The sequence below is a fragment of the Leiobunum rupestre genome, chromosome 8 (assembly GCF_980474605.1).
Source record: "Leiobunum rupestre chromosome 8, qqLeiRupe1.1.hap1, whole genome shotgun sequence".
Classification (NCBI taxonomy): domain Eukaryota; kingdom Metazoa; phylum Arthropoda; class Arachnida; order Opiliones; family Sclerosomatidae; genus Leiobunum; species Leiobunum rupestre.
In genome coordinates this window covers 55573269-55591601 of record NC_143391.1, presented here as the reverse complement: position 1 = coordinate 55591601, position 18333 = coordinate 55573269, and the positions used below count along the sequence as shown (strand labels likewise).

The window sequence follows — 18333 nt, the reverse complement described above, 5'->3', positions numbered from 1 at the left end:
CTAGGGCAGAATCGACCTTTACTAAAGATCGCTAATTGGCTACTCCCGCTTTTCTAAAATAGGTGTCTTTTTAACTAATATGGCCAGATGTATGTTCTATAAAATGGATGAACATTTTGAAGCAAAAAAGATTGAATGTTTCTTGTTTAGTACAGCGATGTCGACTTGTACAAGTACATAAATAATTGTTTATAGCAGTGCTACCCAAATTTACAATTTTAGAGATTGAGGTCACACTGTTTATACTAGTTATTTGTTTAATAAACACGTTTTAGTTTATTGTCCAGGTCGAAATTGACATTTCTAGGGCAGAATCGACCTTTACTAAAGATCGCTAATTGGCTACTCCCGCTTTTCTAAAATAGGTGTCTTTTTAACTAATATGGCCAGATGTATGTTCTATAAAATGGATGAACATTTTGAAGCAAAAAAGATTGAATGTTTCTTGTTTAGTACAGCGATGTCGACTTGTACAAGTACATAAATAATTGTTTATAGCAGTGCTACCCAAATTTACAATTTTAGAGATTGAGGTCACACTGTTTATACTAGTTATTTGTTTAATAAACACGTTTTAGTTTATTGTCCAGGTCGCAATTGACATTTCTAGGGCAGAATCGACCTTTACTAAAGATCGCTAATTGGCTACTCCCGCTTTTCTAAAATAGGTGTCTTTTTAACTAATATGGCCAGATGTATGTTCTATAAAATGGATGAACATTTTGAAGCAAAAAAGATTGAATGTTTCTTGTTTAGTACAGCGATGTCGACTTGTACAAGTACATAAATAATTGTTTATAGCAGTGCTACCCAAATTTACAATTTTAGAGATTGAGGTCACACTGTTTATACTAGTTATTTGTTTAATAAACACGTTTTAGTTTATTGTCCAGGTCGAAATTGACATTTCTAGGGCAGAATCGACCTTTACTAAAGATCGCTAATTGGCTACTCCCGCTTTTCTAAAATAGGTGTCTTTTTAACTAATATGGCCAGATGTATGTTCTATAAAATGGATGAACATTTTGAAGCAAAAAAGATTGAATGTTTCTTGTTTAGTACAGCGATGTCGACTTGTACAAGTACATAAATAATTGTTTATAGCAGTGCTACCCAAATTTACAATTTTAGAGATTGAGGTCACACTGTTTATACTAGTTATTTGTTTAATAAACACGTTTTAGTTTATTGTCCAGGTCGAAATTGACATTTCTAGGGCAGAATCGACCTTTACTAAAGATCGCTAATTGGCTACTCCCGCTTTTCTAAAATAGGGGTCTTTTTAACTGATATGGCCAGAGTACTCACAACTGGATGCCATTGATGACGCTCCCGAAGAGACCGAGCATCCCGAGGAACTCGATGATATCGTACGACTTGACGAAATACTCTTCGGCAACATTGCTCGTCCCATAGAGGGCGGCACCGGAAAGGCACAACATGTCTCCAAGCAAACGGTTTCTTGCTAGAAAATTACAAAAAGATGTTTCCGTTTATAATAGGAATGTTCTCCTGTCCTATTTCCCTAGTTATTTGGGCTGGTTCAGACGGAACTCGAAATAAATGTGACCGACATTTAACATTAATAAACATCCGACGAGCTTCACTAAATTGTCAGTAGATGGCATTAATCATCTGCTGTTCTTAAGGATACGCTATTTTGAAATAAGTGCACTCACAAAGAAACAATGACACCAATTCGCATATTACATACAGGGAAACAAACATTTAGAAACCACCATGGGGTATAAAATTTTAATTTCGTATTTCTACACTAGATGACGCCAGCGTGGATATTTTGGCGCAAAAATTTAAAAAATATATATATTTATTATATAATTGTAATAATTTAAGCGCTATTTCAAGCTGAAAGTTTAAATAAAATATTTTAGAAAATATAGTTATTCAAAATTTCAGCTTTTGAATAACCACCATTTAAATTAGAATTTCGCGGGTTTTACCATTTTTTATATTTGTGATTGTAAACTGATGGCGCCCTCTAGTAACAAGTAGATTATTAAAAATGTATACACAATGGTGGGACCCCTGTAAAAGGGTCTTCTCCCTTCTTATATTATTATACACTTAAGATCACGTTGAAAAATCAAGCGTTTTCTGTTCATTAGTAAGTCTTTAGTTACATTTTATTTTATCACATGGTCGCCGTAGTGTTTTTGAATGACGATGGGGTCAATGTGAAGCTTCAAATTTTAATTTTGGGTTTCGAAATATTTTTGTTAAAATAATTGTTTCTTTTACACGCTAATAAAAGTTTGAAAAACATTTTTGTTTCGCGCTCTAACTTATTATGTCTATTTTTGTAATATATTCAGAACCGTAATGTTGTATTAGGTAAAAAAGATTTATGCTTAAAGACCGACTACATTAATGTTCGGTTTACGCTGTCTTTTGACTGGAAGTTTGCTCTCTGCGTGACACATGAGCAGGCAACCAAAGTCCAGTTAAACTAAAAATGTTTGTAGTCAGTCTTTAAGAGCACCTTAAGTTTCCCTTCCCACCAGAACTAGAGAACGTGTGTTTTAAACTCGTGTTAGCCAATGTTGACTTTAACAAGACGATAATACTAGCTGCCCGTGTGCTGGATTGAGAGCAACGCTAACAGCCCTCTCCACAGTCATTTTCATTAAATATAAATAAATAATATTTTTTTTGGGGAAGGCCGTAAATGCAAGCCTTTCACAAGTAACAGAAAATACAAGTAAATAAACGAATATTTCAAATATAAATGCAGGGTTAAATTTTAATGAGGAATTATTTTACAATTATATCTGATTTATATCATATTCACTTATATTTCGGGGTAATTGCAATTATAATTTTTAATATTTGAAAAACTAAATTATGTCTAAAACTATGGGATATTGTTAATAATAATAATGCCATTATTACTTTGTTATATAATTTGGTATTTTTTAACTATTTGAACTGGTCTTTGGTCTATTTTGAAAAATTCGTGACTAACAGTAAAAAAGTTAATTAACCGAGACAAGGGAAAAATCCTCCAGGGTTCGTACGAAAATTTCTGATCTAAAATCCCTGACTTTTCCAGGTTATCCCTGACCAACTTTTGCCAATATTCCTGACCTTTTTGGTTAAATTTTTGGACATTTGTTTTATTATTTTAGGTCAAAAATTCTTTGTTAAGGTGTGGTTTCCTTGGCTAACTAAAATCCCTGTCTTTCTACGAATTTATTTAAATCCCTGACTTATCCCTGACATTTTTTCTTCATTTTACAGGTCACTGACTTATCCAGGTTTTCCAGGATATCCAGGTTCTGTACGAACCCTATCCTCAGCGAACCACCGATAAACGAATTTCATAGAACAAGGAAAAGAAAAAAGTGAACGTCATCGCGAACCTTTGCTATCTTTAATCGCTTCTAAACGGCGATGATGCGTCAAAAACACGAAAAAAAGGGCAGTCACAATAAGTTTGATGAGTAATTGGAAAGAAAACGGAAAAAATTGCGGACAAACCTAGCGACCTCTCGACCAAAAAATCCACCAGCGATAGAAGAGAGGAAAAGCGAGTAATGTCGAAAGCGGCAGCAACGAAACAGACCTCCCTTTTTAAAAGAACAACACAAAAAACTCACCAAACTTAGCTAAAAACTGATTTATTGTCTGAAGTCTAAAAATTGCGTTACTAAATTGTAAATTAAGCGATTAAAGGTTTTCATGACGCGGATGTATTTAAATTAGGAAGTGGCGTGTTTCTTAAAAAAATAGTCCCTTCAATAGTTCCACAAAATCGATACCGAATTTCGTTAATATGTGATATAAATATAGGGTATTCAAACTGTACCACAAATAAGGGTTGGTTGTCCAAAGCCGAAAATGGATTGATTTGCGTTCACGGTCGTCTTATTTCATGACAAAATGGAAACCAGTCTTAAGAAAACATACATCCCTAAAGTTAAAGTCGATCTTTGTTGATATAAAGGAGATTACCCGAAGGGTTTATCTCCGAATTCGTTCAAACTCGGGTGGTAGGTAGAATTCCGTGTAACTTGAAAATCCCTTAAAGGGTGGCCATGGCAAACGAAAATGTTTTTGACAATTTTAAACCTGACTTTCTCTAAGGAAATTACCATGGGGAAATCGAATTGATTATTTAAAAATTTCAATGTTCAATTAATAAGAAACAGAATTCAGAACATGTGTAAATTCGGTAATTTGTGGTAAATACACATTAATTCGGTAAGTTTGGGTTAATTTGATGAAATTTGAGTAAGTAAGTGCACGTTAATTTCCGTAGAGAAAATCAGGTTTAAAGTTGCCAAACACATTTTCGGCCGATTGTTGTCCATCCTTTTGAGGATTTTCAAGTTACAAGAAAGTTTACTTACCACCCGAGCTTGAACGAATAAACACATCGGGTAATCTCATTGTTAGTTTGGGTTGACAGGGTTCGTACAAAATTTCCAGAATTTCATTCCCTGACATTTCCAGGTTTTCCCTGACCAAATTTCCAAATTGTCCCTGACCATTTTTGTAGAAAATACGAATGGTTCGAGGTAAAATCTTGAAAAATATTTATTATGTACATCTTTAAAAAAATTATTTGGGGTCATTTTAAAATTCCCTTACTTTTCTGAACCATTTTGAAATTCCCTGACTTTTCCCTGACCTTTTGGAAACCTTTTCAAATTCCCTGACCTTTCCCTCCCTTAATTTGGAAACATTTTGAAATTCCCTGACTTTTCCCTGACCTTTTGGAAACCTTTTCAAATTCCCTGACTTTTCCCTCCCTTAATTTGGAAACATTTTGAAATTTCCTGACTTTTCCCTGACCTTTTGGAAACATTTTCAAATTCCCTGACTTTTCCACGTTTTCCAGGTCGGGTACGAACCCTTTTTGAGTATGGATTGAAGTTGGTTTCTTTGGCTAGCCATTCAAATCTGATAAACTAGCAAAACGATAATATTTCGTCTAGTGATCACGCAAACAAGGGAAGGGGAAGGATAGTGTGTTTTATTGAATCGCCTCTTGTTTCAAATTATTTTGAAGGGACTAATAAAGAAGTATACGCCGCAAACAAACTTGTCACTGTGTGAAACTTCTAGGAATCTAGGTAACAAGGACGATGAATCGCCTTCACAGTTATTTTATTTAAGGCCAAGGCCTATTGAAAGTCATCTCAATAGCAAAAATTACGTTACTTCTCCGATCTAAAGACGAGTTAATGATTCGGAAAATAAAATGTACAAATATATAACACGCGCGCTTCATTTCGAAACTTCTGAATGCACTTATTTCGGAATTTGGATGGTATTTACCGCCAATCAAGGTACCATAACAGTCATTCTGCCACCAACAAAAATATATTATCTTCTAGCATTTTCCCCATTAGCAAAAGTAGCGTAAGACCCAAAAGTGTGTCAGCTGTACCTTCGCGCCTATTAACATTTCTAGTGAGACCTAGTCACACTATAGACTACATAACCTACTTGTTGGAATAGTACTAGCAACTTTATATTTAGTCTATAGTCTGGCGCGATTATCTCTCTTCGATTTACTCGCCCGTAGACATACGTTCTAAAACCCCTCACTCGGCGGCGCTGGAGTACCTCGATTTTGATGACGCATTTTCCGACCCCCCTTCGTTTCCCTTTCTTACTTTGCGACAAACTCTCATTAACTACTATACTAATCCGATATAAGCAGCGTTTTCGATCGAAAGACCGAACGGCCTCGAAAAAGATTATTTTCCAAACCATTTGTTGCCTCTTTTTAAGTCTTCGTTATTTGATGTCGTTGTATCGAGGTAATTACCTTCTTGGCCGGATTTTTCGTCGATAGTGTCCGCCCAAATGAGGCATCCCACTCCGACTAGGGCGACTCCAACGCCCAAAATATGAATTATTTTGTAACGAATTTTGAGCACCAGCCATGACAAGGCTAGTACAGTTGGTATCGTGAAACAATCCAATAACTGAAATATAGAAAAAAGATAAGGCTGTTATACCAAACAGGAGAAAAAAATTAAATAAAGGAAACTATAAAAAAAATTAAGGACATTAGAAAAACATAAATAAAGGATATTAGATAGAACTTAAATAAATGACATTAGATAAAACTTAAATAAATAACATTAGAAAAATATAAATAAAGGGCATTAGAAAAAACTTAAATAGAGGTCATTAGATAAAACTTAAATAACTGTCATTAGCTAAAACATAAATAAAGGACATTAGAAAAAACTTAAATAGAGGACATTAGAAAAACCTAAATGACATTAGAAAAACCAATAAAAGTCAATAGAAAAACCTAAATGACATTAGAAAACCAATAAAAGTCAATAGAAAAACCTAAATGACATTAGAAAAACCAATAAAAGTCAATAGAAAAACCTAAATGACATTAGAAAAACCAATAAAAGTCAATAGAAAAACCTAAATGACATTAGAAAAACCAATAAAAGTCAATAGAAAAACCTAAATAAAAGACATGATTAAAAACCTAAATAGAGGACATTAGAAAAAACTTAAATAGAGGACATTAGAAAAACCTAAATGACGTTAGAAAAACCAATAAAAGTCAATAGAAAAACCTAAATGACATTAGAAAAACCAATAAAAGTCAATAGAAAAACCTAAATGACATTAGAAAAACCAATAAAAGTCAATAGAAAAACCTAAATGACATTAGAAAAACCAATAAAAGTCAATAGAAAAACTTAAATGACATTAGAAAAACCAATAAAAGTCAATAGAAAAACCTAAATGACATTAGAAAAACCAATAAAAGTCAATAGAAAAACCTAAATAAAAGACATGATTAAAAACCTAAATAGAGGACATTAGAAAAAACTTAAATAGAGGTCTTTAGAAAAATAGTAAATAAAGAACATTAGAAAAAAATAAAGGACATTAGAAAAAACTTAAATAGAGGTCATTAGAAAAAAGTAAATAAAGAAAATTAGAAAATAAATAGAGGACATTAGAAAAACCAAAATGACATTAGAAAAACCAATAAAAGTCAATAGAAAACCTAAATAAAAGACATAATAAGAAACTTAAATAAAGGACATTAGAAAAAACTTAAATAGAGGACATTAGAAAAAACTTAAATAGAGGTCTTTAGAAAAACATTAAATAAAGAACATTAGAAAAAATAGAGGATATTAGAAAAAAACTTAAAGGACATTAGAAAAAAACTTAAAGGACATTAGAAAAAAAACCTAAAAAAACTGGACATTAGAAAAACTTAAATAGAGGACATTGGAAAAGGTTAAATAAAGGACATTAGAAAAACTTAAATAAAGGACATTAGAAAAACTTAAATAGAGGTCATTAGAAAAAACTTAAATAAAAAAAAATAGAAAAGGTTAAATAAAGGACATTAGAAAAACTTAAAAGACATAAGAAAAAATCGAGTAAAGGAAATAAGAAAAAAATCTAGTAAAAGACATTTGAAAAAACTAACAGAACATTATAAAAACTTAAATGAAGGACTTTAGAAAAAACTTAAATTAAGATCATTAGGAAAAACTTAAAAGAAATGAAAAAACTTAAATAATGGACATTAGAAAAACTTAAATAATGGACATTAGAAAAACTTAAATAATGGACATTAGAAAAACTTAAATAATGGACATTAGAAAAACATAAATAAAAGACATTAAAAAAACTTAAATACAGGATAATAAAAAAATAAAAGAAATTAAAAAAACTTAAATTAAGAATATTAAATAAAAACATAAATAAAAGACATTAGAAAAAATTAAATTAAGGACATTAGAAATGATTTTAGTATAGAAAAAAAGAAATAAAACTAGGAAAAATTAAATAATGTAGTATTGTTAATTTTCCGAAAAAGTTTTCGCAAATCCGAAAAATAAAAAAAATTAAACATTAAATACTTTTTAAGGGGTTTTAACGTTTTTAACTTTTAATCGTTATAAAATGTCTAATCTCAGTAAACATACTACGAAATAATAAAAGTGTTACATTGTTAATCAGTTTAAACTAGTCTAGAAGTTAAGTTTCACTTACAAACAATTTATTAGACTAATCATGGAATGAAAACGTTTTTTATTTTTTTCGGAAAAATACGGAAAATTTCGGTCATTTTCCGCGGAAAATTTTCCGACTAACAACACTAAAATAATGTAATATATAAATTAATAAAGAAAGAAAAATAGCTCTTATATAGAAATTACGAAATAATTAATAAATAAAGAAAAATAGCTCTAATATAGAAATTAAGAAATAATTAATATAGAAAGAAAAATAGCACAAATATAGAAATTAAGAAATAACTAATATAGAGAGAAAAATAGCTCTAATATAGAACTTAAGAAATAACTAATATAGAAGGAAAAATAGCTTTAATATAGAAATTAAGAAATAACTAATATTGAAAGAAAAATAGCTTTTATATAAAAATTAAGAAATAACTAATATAGAGGTTAAAATAGCTCTAATATCGAAATTAAGAAATAACTAATATAGAGAGAAAAATAGCTTTAATATAAAAATTAAGAAATAACTAATATAGAGAGAAAAATAGCTCTAATATAGAAATTTAGAAATAACTAATATAGAAAGAAAAATAGCACTAATATAGAAAGAAAAATAGCACTAATATAGAAATTAAGAAATAACTAATATAGAGAGAAAAATATCTCAAATATAGAAATTAAGAAATAACTAATATAGAAAGAAAAATAGCTTTAATATAGAAATTAAGAAATAACTAATATAGAGGGTAAAATAGCACTAATATAGAAATTAAGAAATAACTAATATAGAAAGAAAAAATAGAACTAATATAGAAATTAAGAAATAACTAATATAGAGAAAAGAAGCATAATATAAAAAAATGCAATATAGACAAATTAAATAACTCTGTAAATTTGTGCATAAGATGGTCGAAAGAAAGGTTCCCTCAGAGTTATCCCAATAAAATAAATTAAATATCCTACTTTATACTTTAAACTGCGAAATCTTCGAAGGTCCTTCTCGGGTGGGAAAGTTAAAATATAAGACTATGTTTGATACTTTACGGGGGCATTATTATCGTTTAGTACGGGAAAGCATCCAATCGTTTTTCTTTGCAGCCGCCAACTAGTTTTAGTTGCAAATCTTGCCAATTATATTCAAGGATTTTCCGGAGCTAGCGCTCTAAACTGGCTACATATAAACGGCGCGTGGCAAATCATATAAAATAATACGACAAAAAATAGGCAAAGTGAAGGACAATATAGGAAAAATATTTTATTTTATCATCAAGTGCCATATTTAATCCCAAAAAACTAATGGCGCAGAACAATTTATAAGCAAAAGAAGCACAATTTTCATGTAGTTAGTGGTGCCATCTGTGGCCTGTCTTTAAAACGATATGCGAATTATTTCCTCGATTTGAACGAAAAATAAACATAAATTTTAAATAATAAAAAATAAGGAAAAAAGGTGCTAAATTAAAGGAATTTACAGGGATATTTTGAAATTATTTGGAAAATAGGAAATATTGGATGTCTGGTCAGTGGGGGGGGGGGGGGGGGGCTACGCGGACTACAGTCACCTTTTCAATTCGACTGCCAAGGTCACAAAACGACTTGACGGGGTCCAGGAAATAAACTCTTGCTAATTTACTTTGGTGACTAAAGTAGATATATATTTGGATCGCACAGCTGAGGGGAAATTTTAGCCTATACCTGTATTTATCCTGGGGGCCAACAAAGCGACTGATGGCTTGTCTCCTATACGACCGAATTCCCACACGACCGAATTCCCACACGACCTAATTCCCACACGACCGAATTCCCACACGACCGAATTCCCACACGACCTAATTCACACACGATCGAATTCCGACACGACCTAATTCCCACACGACCGAATTCCCACACGACCTAATTCACACACGACCGAATTCCCACACGACCTAATTCCCACACGACCGAATTCCCACACGACCTAATTCACACACGATTGAATTCCGACACGACCTAATTCACACACGACCTAATTCACACACGACCGAATTCCCACACGACCTAATTCACACACGACCTAATTCACACACGACCTAATTCACACACGACCTAATTCACACACGATCGAATTCACACACGATCGAATTCACACACGACCTAATTCACACACGACCTAATTCACACACGATCGAATTCACACACGATCGAATTCACACACGACCGAATTCACACACGACCTAATTCACACACTATCGAATTCCCACACGACCTAATTCACACACAACCGAATTCCCACACGACCTAATTCACATACGATCGAATTCCCACACGATCAAATTCTCAAACGATCGAATTCCCACACGATCAAATTCTCAAACGATCGAATTATCATACGATCTAATTATCATACGATCTAATTATCAAACGATCGAATTCTCATACGATCTAATTCTCATACGATCTAATTCTCATACGATCGAATTCTCACACGATCGAATTCTCAAACGATCGAATTCTCACACGATCAAATTCTCACACGACCGAATCCTACAATTTTGGCGGATTTTTAATAAATGTTTCCACAGTTTTTCCATTGCATTTCCCACTTCTTTCAATGTATTTCAATAAGTTCAACCAATTATTTTAGGTCAACCCAACATACTTTCAGGATCCGCTGAATCCTATTATTTTAGCTGATTTTATGTAAATTTACGAGACACTTTTATTAGTTTATAGAATTGAATGGCACTCCGCCAACTTAGATATTAACCCAAACTAGACATATCCTCATCTAACCCAACCCATACTTACCCATCCAAATAAGGCTAACCCAGTCTATATTGTCCAGGATCGAGTCTAAATATTTTTTAATTCACGCCCAATATTTATTTGACACACTTTTATTATTATTATTATTATTCGGTTAATTTGGACACCGCCAACTAGGTGCTATTTTCTTAATATATTGGCTATATACTGATTCGGTCGAATGGGAATTCGTTTGTATGGGCGACAACCAAATTTGTTTGGTCCCATAAAATGCAATTAATGTTGGTAAAATAGTAAAAATGCAAAAGGGGCCTACAATTCAGAAGCCCTTTTAACCTGAACCAAAATGTATTCTGGAGGCTCACAAAACGACTCTATGGTGTCACAAGAAGACAATCTCCAACACAACTCAAAAACAATCAAAAATGAAATTACCTGTACACTGGTCAACGTTGTGTATTGGTAAGCTTTTACTATGAGAAAATTGGCTTCTACATCTACGACGGCAATTAAGAAATATTTCCAGCCTCTTTTCCTCAAGACTGGGATGAGTCCTGCCTCACCCGAGCGACAGGCCAGCCACGTCGTGAACACCATACACAAAAGAACGTAGTTGAGAAAACTTTGAGCTGCGAATAGAAAACGAATTTGAAATTAGAATTTTAAAACTGATGAATGATAAACAGATAAAAATAGAACACTTAATTATGAAAATAATAAAACTCCCAACGAACCAAGGATATGTTTAAATTGCATTTCATTGAATATGTACTAAATAACTTAACATTTTCCGTGTTAAATGTATTTAAAACTCGCTATAAAGTTAATTTTGCTCGCACTATGTTTTCTTCCAATCCGCGGGAACTTGTGAAGTTACAAGTCTTAAAGCAAGTGGCGGCTCAATGATTGCCACCTGTTTTATGAAAAGGTCCGTGTTATTAGAGATGGCCATGAATCTATTGGATTCTTCGAAAAAAAGCGACTTTACTGGAGAGCGTGGTGCCATCTATTTATGGCAAAGGAAGCTAAATTGAAAAGGTGCCAAATGATAACGTAGTCAGAGAGCCATTGTAGAGTTGTATAGTTAGAAAACTTATACCTTATTTAATTAACTATAACGTAAATTATGTATATCATGTTAAAATATTGTTTAAAATTGCTGTATTTTATGTTTTCGACCAATTTACAAACGATAAAATCAACGCGAAATGTAAATATAAGTACAACCTTTTTTATTTCGACGCTAGCGACATCTATTGAAAGAAGTGCTACTATAACCTATTTCAGTAGAAAAAAAAATTGAAATTAAACAAAACTCGTTTGAAAATAACGTATATTCATTCACAGGACGAACGTCATCAAAGGTACAGTTTTAAAATACTAGACTTACTAGATGGCGCCAGCAGTTGAAGAACTTTTAAACAACATAAAAATTGTAATTAGTAGATAGGTTAAGCAGAACGCTCTAGAAGTTTGGACGAAAACGTCTTGAGTATCTAGACGTTCGTGAAATATATTTCTTTAAAATTTAAAATTTGCTATAGTAAACATGTACAGTTATGATCGAATTTTAACACATTTAAGAAATATTTGCAAAGCCCGGGTACATGATGAAAATAAAAATGTGTTTAACCAATACTAAAATGCGCTTTATGCATGGCTTTGAGCATTGTCTAAACACAAACATTGATGTTCGTGTACCCTGTTTTACTTTAAATGTGTCTCCGATTTCGCCTAAATTATACAAGGCTTAGAAGCATTTCAAATAAAACCAGTATTTACGATTTCTAAAAATTGGAATAACCTATTAATTATCTCTCGGTTTGTTGATCAGGAAAATTGTAATATTCAGTATTTTTATTTAAATGCTGTAGATATCACACCACGTGTCACATTAGCTAGACAGAAATACGACCTCGTCCTCAAGTTAAAAAAAGGTCCGAGTTCGAAGCAGCGTTGCCAATGTTCGAAAGTCGAAATTCCCATTGCTGGATAGTAAATTTCCCACTCTATTTAGCCCCGCATCCAACGAAAGCTCAACGGAAAACATTCCATAATTTTTTAAAAATTTGGGAAATTAATTTGTTAAAATAAAATTACAAATTTTAAACCTTTTGGTTGATTGATTGTAGTATAAGCAGATTATTTATAAAATCCCAAGATTAACGAAAATACACTGCTCTAGATAATTTGGGCTTCCTATTGAAAGTCAAATTAAAAAAAACCCGCAGACATGAAAATTCCCACAAAATCAATGTTTTAGAAAAACTATTACCTTTTTCCCACAGAGCCAAAATGGACACCAAAAATTCCCACAATATGGTAAATTTCCCGCAATCTGGCAACACTGCTCCGAAGTACAAACGCGAAAAGAAATTGTGGATAATGATCACGTGACTCTCGACGTTGTCGTTCAAACTTCTAAAGCAAGCTGCTTAGGTTCTCTAATTTAAATTTTTCGTGTTACTTTTGAAGACCATTTTTTAAGGAACTTAACATTTCTTTGACGTTTCACAGAAAATACCGATGTAAATTTGCTTTAAAGTGATAATTTTGACATTTTCCCGCAATACGTATAAATTGGTACTTCTACTGTAAACAGTGTTGGAAAAAAAAAACGTTTTTTTTTCACAAAAACCCAAAAAACCAGTTTATTTGGTTTAAACCAGGATTTTTGGGTTTAAGTCAGGTTTTTATTAAAAACTGCTTATTTTACTCTTAATCTATTTTTTGCTTTTGTTTCACCCTGCATTCATATTACAAATCCATTAAAAATTAAAAAGAGTATAATTACAAGTCTCACGTGACCAGAGCAAAGTTTTAGTTTTAGTTTCGTTTCTTACAAGTCTCACCAAAACGAAGTTTTAGTTATAGTTTCATTTTTGATTTTGTAAAAATGCAGGGTGACCAGGAAAATGCCTAAGAAATGTTATTGAAAAAATAGCTAATTTTTAAGTGAATTAAAGGAAAATATAGGAAAAAACCATGAGCAAAAATAAGGATTTTTATCGAAAAACAGTAGATAAAATTAAGTAAAATATAGGATGAAGAAGGGTACACGACTATATTATAAACTACATGAGAAAACCTAAGGGGTGAATAGGAAGGTATTGAAAAAATGGGAAATGTGGTCACCTTGTACATTTTTTAGAAATATAATCAATCATTTTGGTAAAAAAATGTACAAACATTATGAAATAATTCTTAGTTAATTAAAAAAACCAAATTATTATAAAAACCATTGGTTGTTTAAAAAAATCACTTTGTTTAAAAAAATCACTTTGTTTAAACCATGATTTAAACCAAGGTTTAAACCAGCCTACGTTGACTGTAAATTATTGTATTGAATTCGTAAGGCTTTGCTTTAAACGATTAATTACGTTTATTTACCGTCTCCACAATATTTAATTTCCAAATTTTAAATCCTTTCTCAAAGTGAAATCCAAAATTCACGGCGAAGGATTAATAACTTTTTAAGTACCGATTTAAAGTACCTCACTTTTGTAATACGGTCAACGGAAGCGCAATGCAATACAAAAGCGACCTCTGTTATCACAAAAGGTAAATACTTCATACGTGATTATTTAACTATATATCCAAAATTGATAATTAGTGCTGTAGATGGCGCCACAATAAATACGAAAATGGAGGATTCAAAAATTTCCAGGAGTTGTAGGGGTAAGTTGAGAAGTATGCCGACCCTAGTTAAAGCAAAAAAAGCAATATCACCTTGATTATTACAGCCTACTTCCAGGGCCTAGTAGGCCACACTTTGAAGCTCTCTTGCGCTCTTTTAACTCATCGTAGGAAAATGGGGAAAAATCACTCATACTTCTCAACTTACCCTCTACAAATCCTTAAACTTTTTGCATAACCTTTTGAAACACCCTGTATAGCTACCTAAATAATAATAATAACAAATTATAAATGATAGACTCCATTTTCCACGACCATTTGGAACTATAGAGGGTTGGGAAGTATAGCTTCATGGTTATTAGTTACTTGATGTTTATTAAAAATATTTGACAACATATTTTCCCAAGAAATTGCAAAGAATGCTAACAGTACACGAAGAAAAAAAATCTAAAAATTCTAAAGCTTTAAAGATTATATGAAAGGCATCCATTATTTTCGAACGAAACGTTTCAAGCGAATTGGTGAATTTGGAAGAGGGGCTCATACTGCGGCGACGACTTAATTTCATTGAACCCTGACTGTTGACAAGAAAGTCGATATTTGGCATTAAAAACAAGAATGCATTCCAGGCGGCGCTATCGACCGAGGCTCAGCATCCACCCGGGGCGCTGCTGTAGTTCCGATCACTTAGCATCCGCGATAAGTGATGGATAACGGGCTCGCCCTTATGTTGAGTTCTCTCGTTAGTTTGATTAAATCATATACCGTTGGATTTGTTCCGAACGCCCAGAAAGAACTTGACCTTTCACTAGAGTAAAAACGCCGCGACCAAACTATAGTTACAGCCTAGATCGATTCAATACTGAATTTAAAACTAGCTTACGAAAAAGGTTTACTAGTTTATACATGGTAATCAAGGAAAACTACTGGTATCTGGATGACGTACTTGTTTCCTATTATGGTTGGATACCTCACAACGAAGTAGAAGTATTGAACTGCTATCCTTTAGGCCTTTTAGCATTGTTGTAGCCAGTGTTGGGCACCGCTCCTCTCATTGTGAGCGGATTTGTTATTCTGAGCGAAAATGAGCTTTAAAATATCTTTTTAATAGAGCGCAAAACTCAAATGAGAGGAGCGCCAATTTAACCGCTCAAAAAAGGAGCGGAAAGAGAGGAGCGAAAAATTTACCGTTCAAAAAGACGTGAGCGTGAGCGGCTCTTTGACGAAAATGCCCAACACTGGTTGTAGCTTCGTCTATACACTCTTTTTAGAACGTTTACTGGGTGCCGCCATTATCGTACAGACAACTAACGAGCAAGCCCTCTACCGCAGAAATTTCATCCCCCCAAAACCGGTTTTTTAATCACCCTCCCCGTTGACTGTAAGGTAATGGCGGTCGATTGGGGAGGCGCGTTTAAGAGTCTATTAATTTTTCTTCTTCTTCGTGTAACCTGGTTTACTACAAAATACCAAAGAAATTATTTTTCCGCTGCTTAGTGTTGCTGCGTGCCTGCCGTTCCCCTTTAGGCGCTCTCTCCAAAGGGCTTGGCTCCCTGCCTTTGTAGGTGGGGTGTCGGCCGGAGTTGCTAGAGCATCCGTTCTCTATCCCACTGCTGTGTGCGAAGTGGCGGGCTGGTCGTCCCATTGTTGCACCTTCTGCTGGGTTGAGCGGCTTGCGTCGAGGGTGCGACCATCAGTAGTGGGGTTCTGCTACCCATGCTGGTTTTGTCACCTGTCCGGGCTTGTGGACGCTGGCGTAGGGCATTCTGATGATAGGCCTCCACTGGTGTGGTTTCTTGATTTTACCGGTACAGCGGGCTATAAATTCTGACAACATGCTAAGTGTTGCGTGTCAATCCAGCGCAGCAAATCACGGTTTAAATCAACTATCTTCCAAAACTCATTTTGATCATACTATGACTCTGTGCGGGAAATAACTTATTAATTAGGGTTTAATTTTTAAGAGACCTTGGACGATACCCTTGTTTCGATAACTGCATTCTATTATAATTACTGAAGTAACAACAATTTGCTAAGAATATTTAAACCACCAATAGTAGCGTAACTTTTTTGAATAATCGAAAGGGCAAGAGTGTGAAGAAATAATACTAACTTAAAGCAACAGATCTAACTTTATTTGTCTGTGAATTACCTCAATTAGTACCCTTTCCGCCTAAGAATTTATGATATTTGGGAATCGATTGCTAGATATAGGTTTTAATGGTGTGTTGTTTAGAGCAAGGGTGCCCTCATTTTCAATTCGAAAGATCGTCATTTCGAAGGTCAAGATAATATTTTTCAAGGTCAAAATCGTCTTGTTAATATCAGTTGTTATTTATTATTATACATATCATATTATATATTAATATATTATATAATATATAATATATTTAAAGAACATTATAAAGGTCACGTGGCCAGTGGCGTAGCTGAGAACTTACAGCCCCCCCCCCCCGCCAAAATCTCTGTGAGGCCCCCCTTTTAAATTTTTTTATGGTTAGCGGGGCCCTCCCCAGATCTCGAGCCCCCCCCCGAATATCGAGAACCCCCCGCACCGCGGGCCCTGCCGACCATCAGCTACGCCACTGCAAGTGGCCATTTTCAAGATCGAAATCGTCCATTTGGGCAAACCTTGGGTTAGGGTAACGTTAGATTTGGTCAAGTAAGTTTACGTTTACAAGCTAATGTAAGTCACTATAATTCTGAAGCCATGTCGATGGTGTTTGACCAAAGGCGGACTGGTCAGGGGGGTAAGTAGGCGAGATCCCACGGGACTGTAATCGGTGTACTATCTTTTGTTTTGACTATAATTTAGTCATTAAGTAACTGATCAGGGTTGCCACAGTTTTTTCACATTCAAATTCCCTGACGTTACCAGGTTTTCCCTGACCATCTCCGGACATTTTCCGAAATCTTAGTAAAGGTTTTCTATTTGCAACCTAAAGTAAATTTCCTGACATTTTCCTGATTTTTAGACTAATTTTAAAATTCCCTGACATTTCCCTGATTTTTAGACCTATATTGAAATACACTTTTCCAGGAATTCCAGGTTTTCCAGGTACCGTGGCAACCCTGCTGATTATAGAATTAGCATAACCAATGTATCAATGTATGAACTCAGTTTCACATGCTTGTAATCGGTGTACAGAAGTTTAGCAGGTTATAAATACTATGCCCACCTGACTAAAACACTGCTCCAGTTAGCATCCGTCTTTCAGTGGTCAAAAATCAGCGATTTACTACATATAAGCGACTTGAGACTATCAGCCGGAATTTCAATAAAAAAAACTACCTAGAATTTATAGATTGTTATCATCGTGCGATCAAGACGTGTTTTGCGAAGAATTACAGACAGCTTTGACCGATATAACATTCCCTTGCTAGCTTTTATTTTTGGATTGATTAAAAGTTAATAGTAATAAAAAGTAATGTCGACAATTGTTAGTTTTATTTAAGGTTTAAGCTGGCGTAAGCAACTTTGATTAAACGGAAATATTGGAAAGCTGCGGCCGTAGGTGCAACCGCAGACGTTCAAGAAAAAGCTGAAAAACCACAATAAATAGGGTTAAAGGTGGCATATTTACCTGTGGGTACGAAGACTCTGTATGTGCTTTGAAGTAGCTGACTAGAAACGCCCGTTCCACAAAGCAAACCGGAAATGAATTGGCCTAAAATTATCGCCTTCCAGACATTCCTGCCAATGAAATTGAAAAAGAGGTTTACTACACAGAAAATTGTATCTTAAGCATTTTCGTAGACTTAAATACTAAAAACCAAGGCAAAATTGGATTATGTGTTTTCATATATCATAGTCCAGGCAAAACATCAACATAACAAATGATTTGTTCCAAAATGAATTCCCAAAATTGGCGGAAATTTGATTTAAAAAATAGCATGTGATCAGAGTTTAATAAAATTTAATTGCAGTCTGTAACGCAGAGTAAAGCGAATGAAAATACTAAAT

The 18333-nt window shown here is 33.7% G+C and overlaps 1 protein-coding gene across 2 annotated transcripts in view; it reads right to left on the bottom strand.

The window, feature by feature from the left end:
- LOC149933745 (queuine/queuosine transporter SLC35F2-like) overlaps nt 1-18333 on the bottom strand; it is a 164982-nt gene that overhangs the window by 8467 nt on the left and 138182 nt on the right. For both annotated transcript variants that reach the window (XM_090155360.1, XM_090155361.1), the window contains exons 2-5: nt 17954-18063; nt 11169-11362; nt 5798-5957; nt 1309-1465 (exon numbers count right to left, since the gene is read on the bottom strand). In XM_090155360.1, the coding sequence (XP_090011486.1) occupies nt 1309-1465; nt 5798-5957; nt 11169-11362; nt 17954-18063 (621 nt within the window). The remainder of the gene's footprint in view (nt 1-1308; nt 1466-5797; nt 5958-11168; nt 11363-17953; nt 18064-18333) is intronic.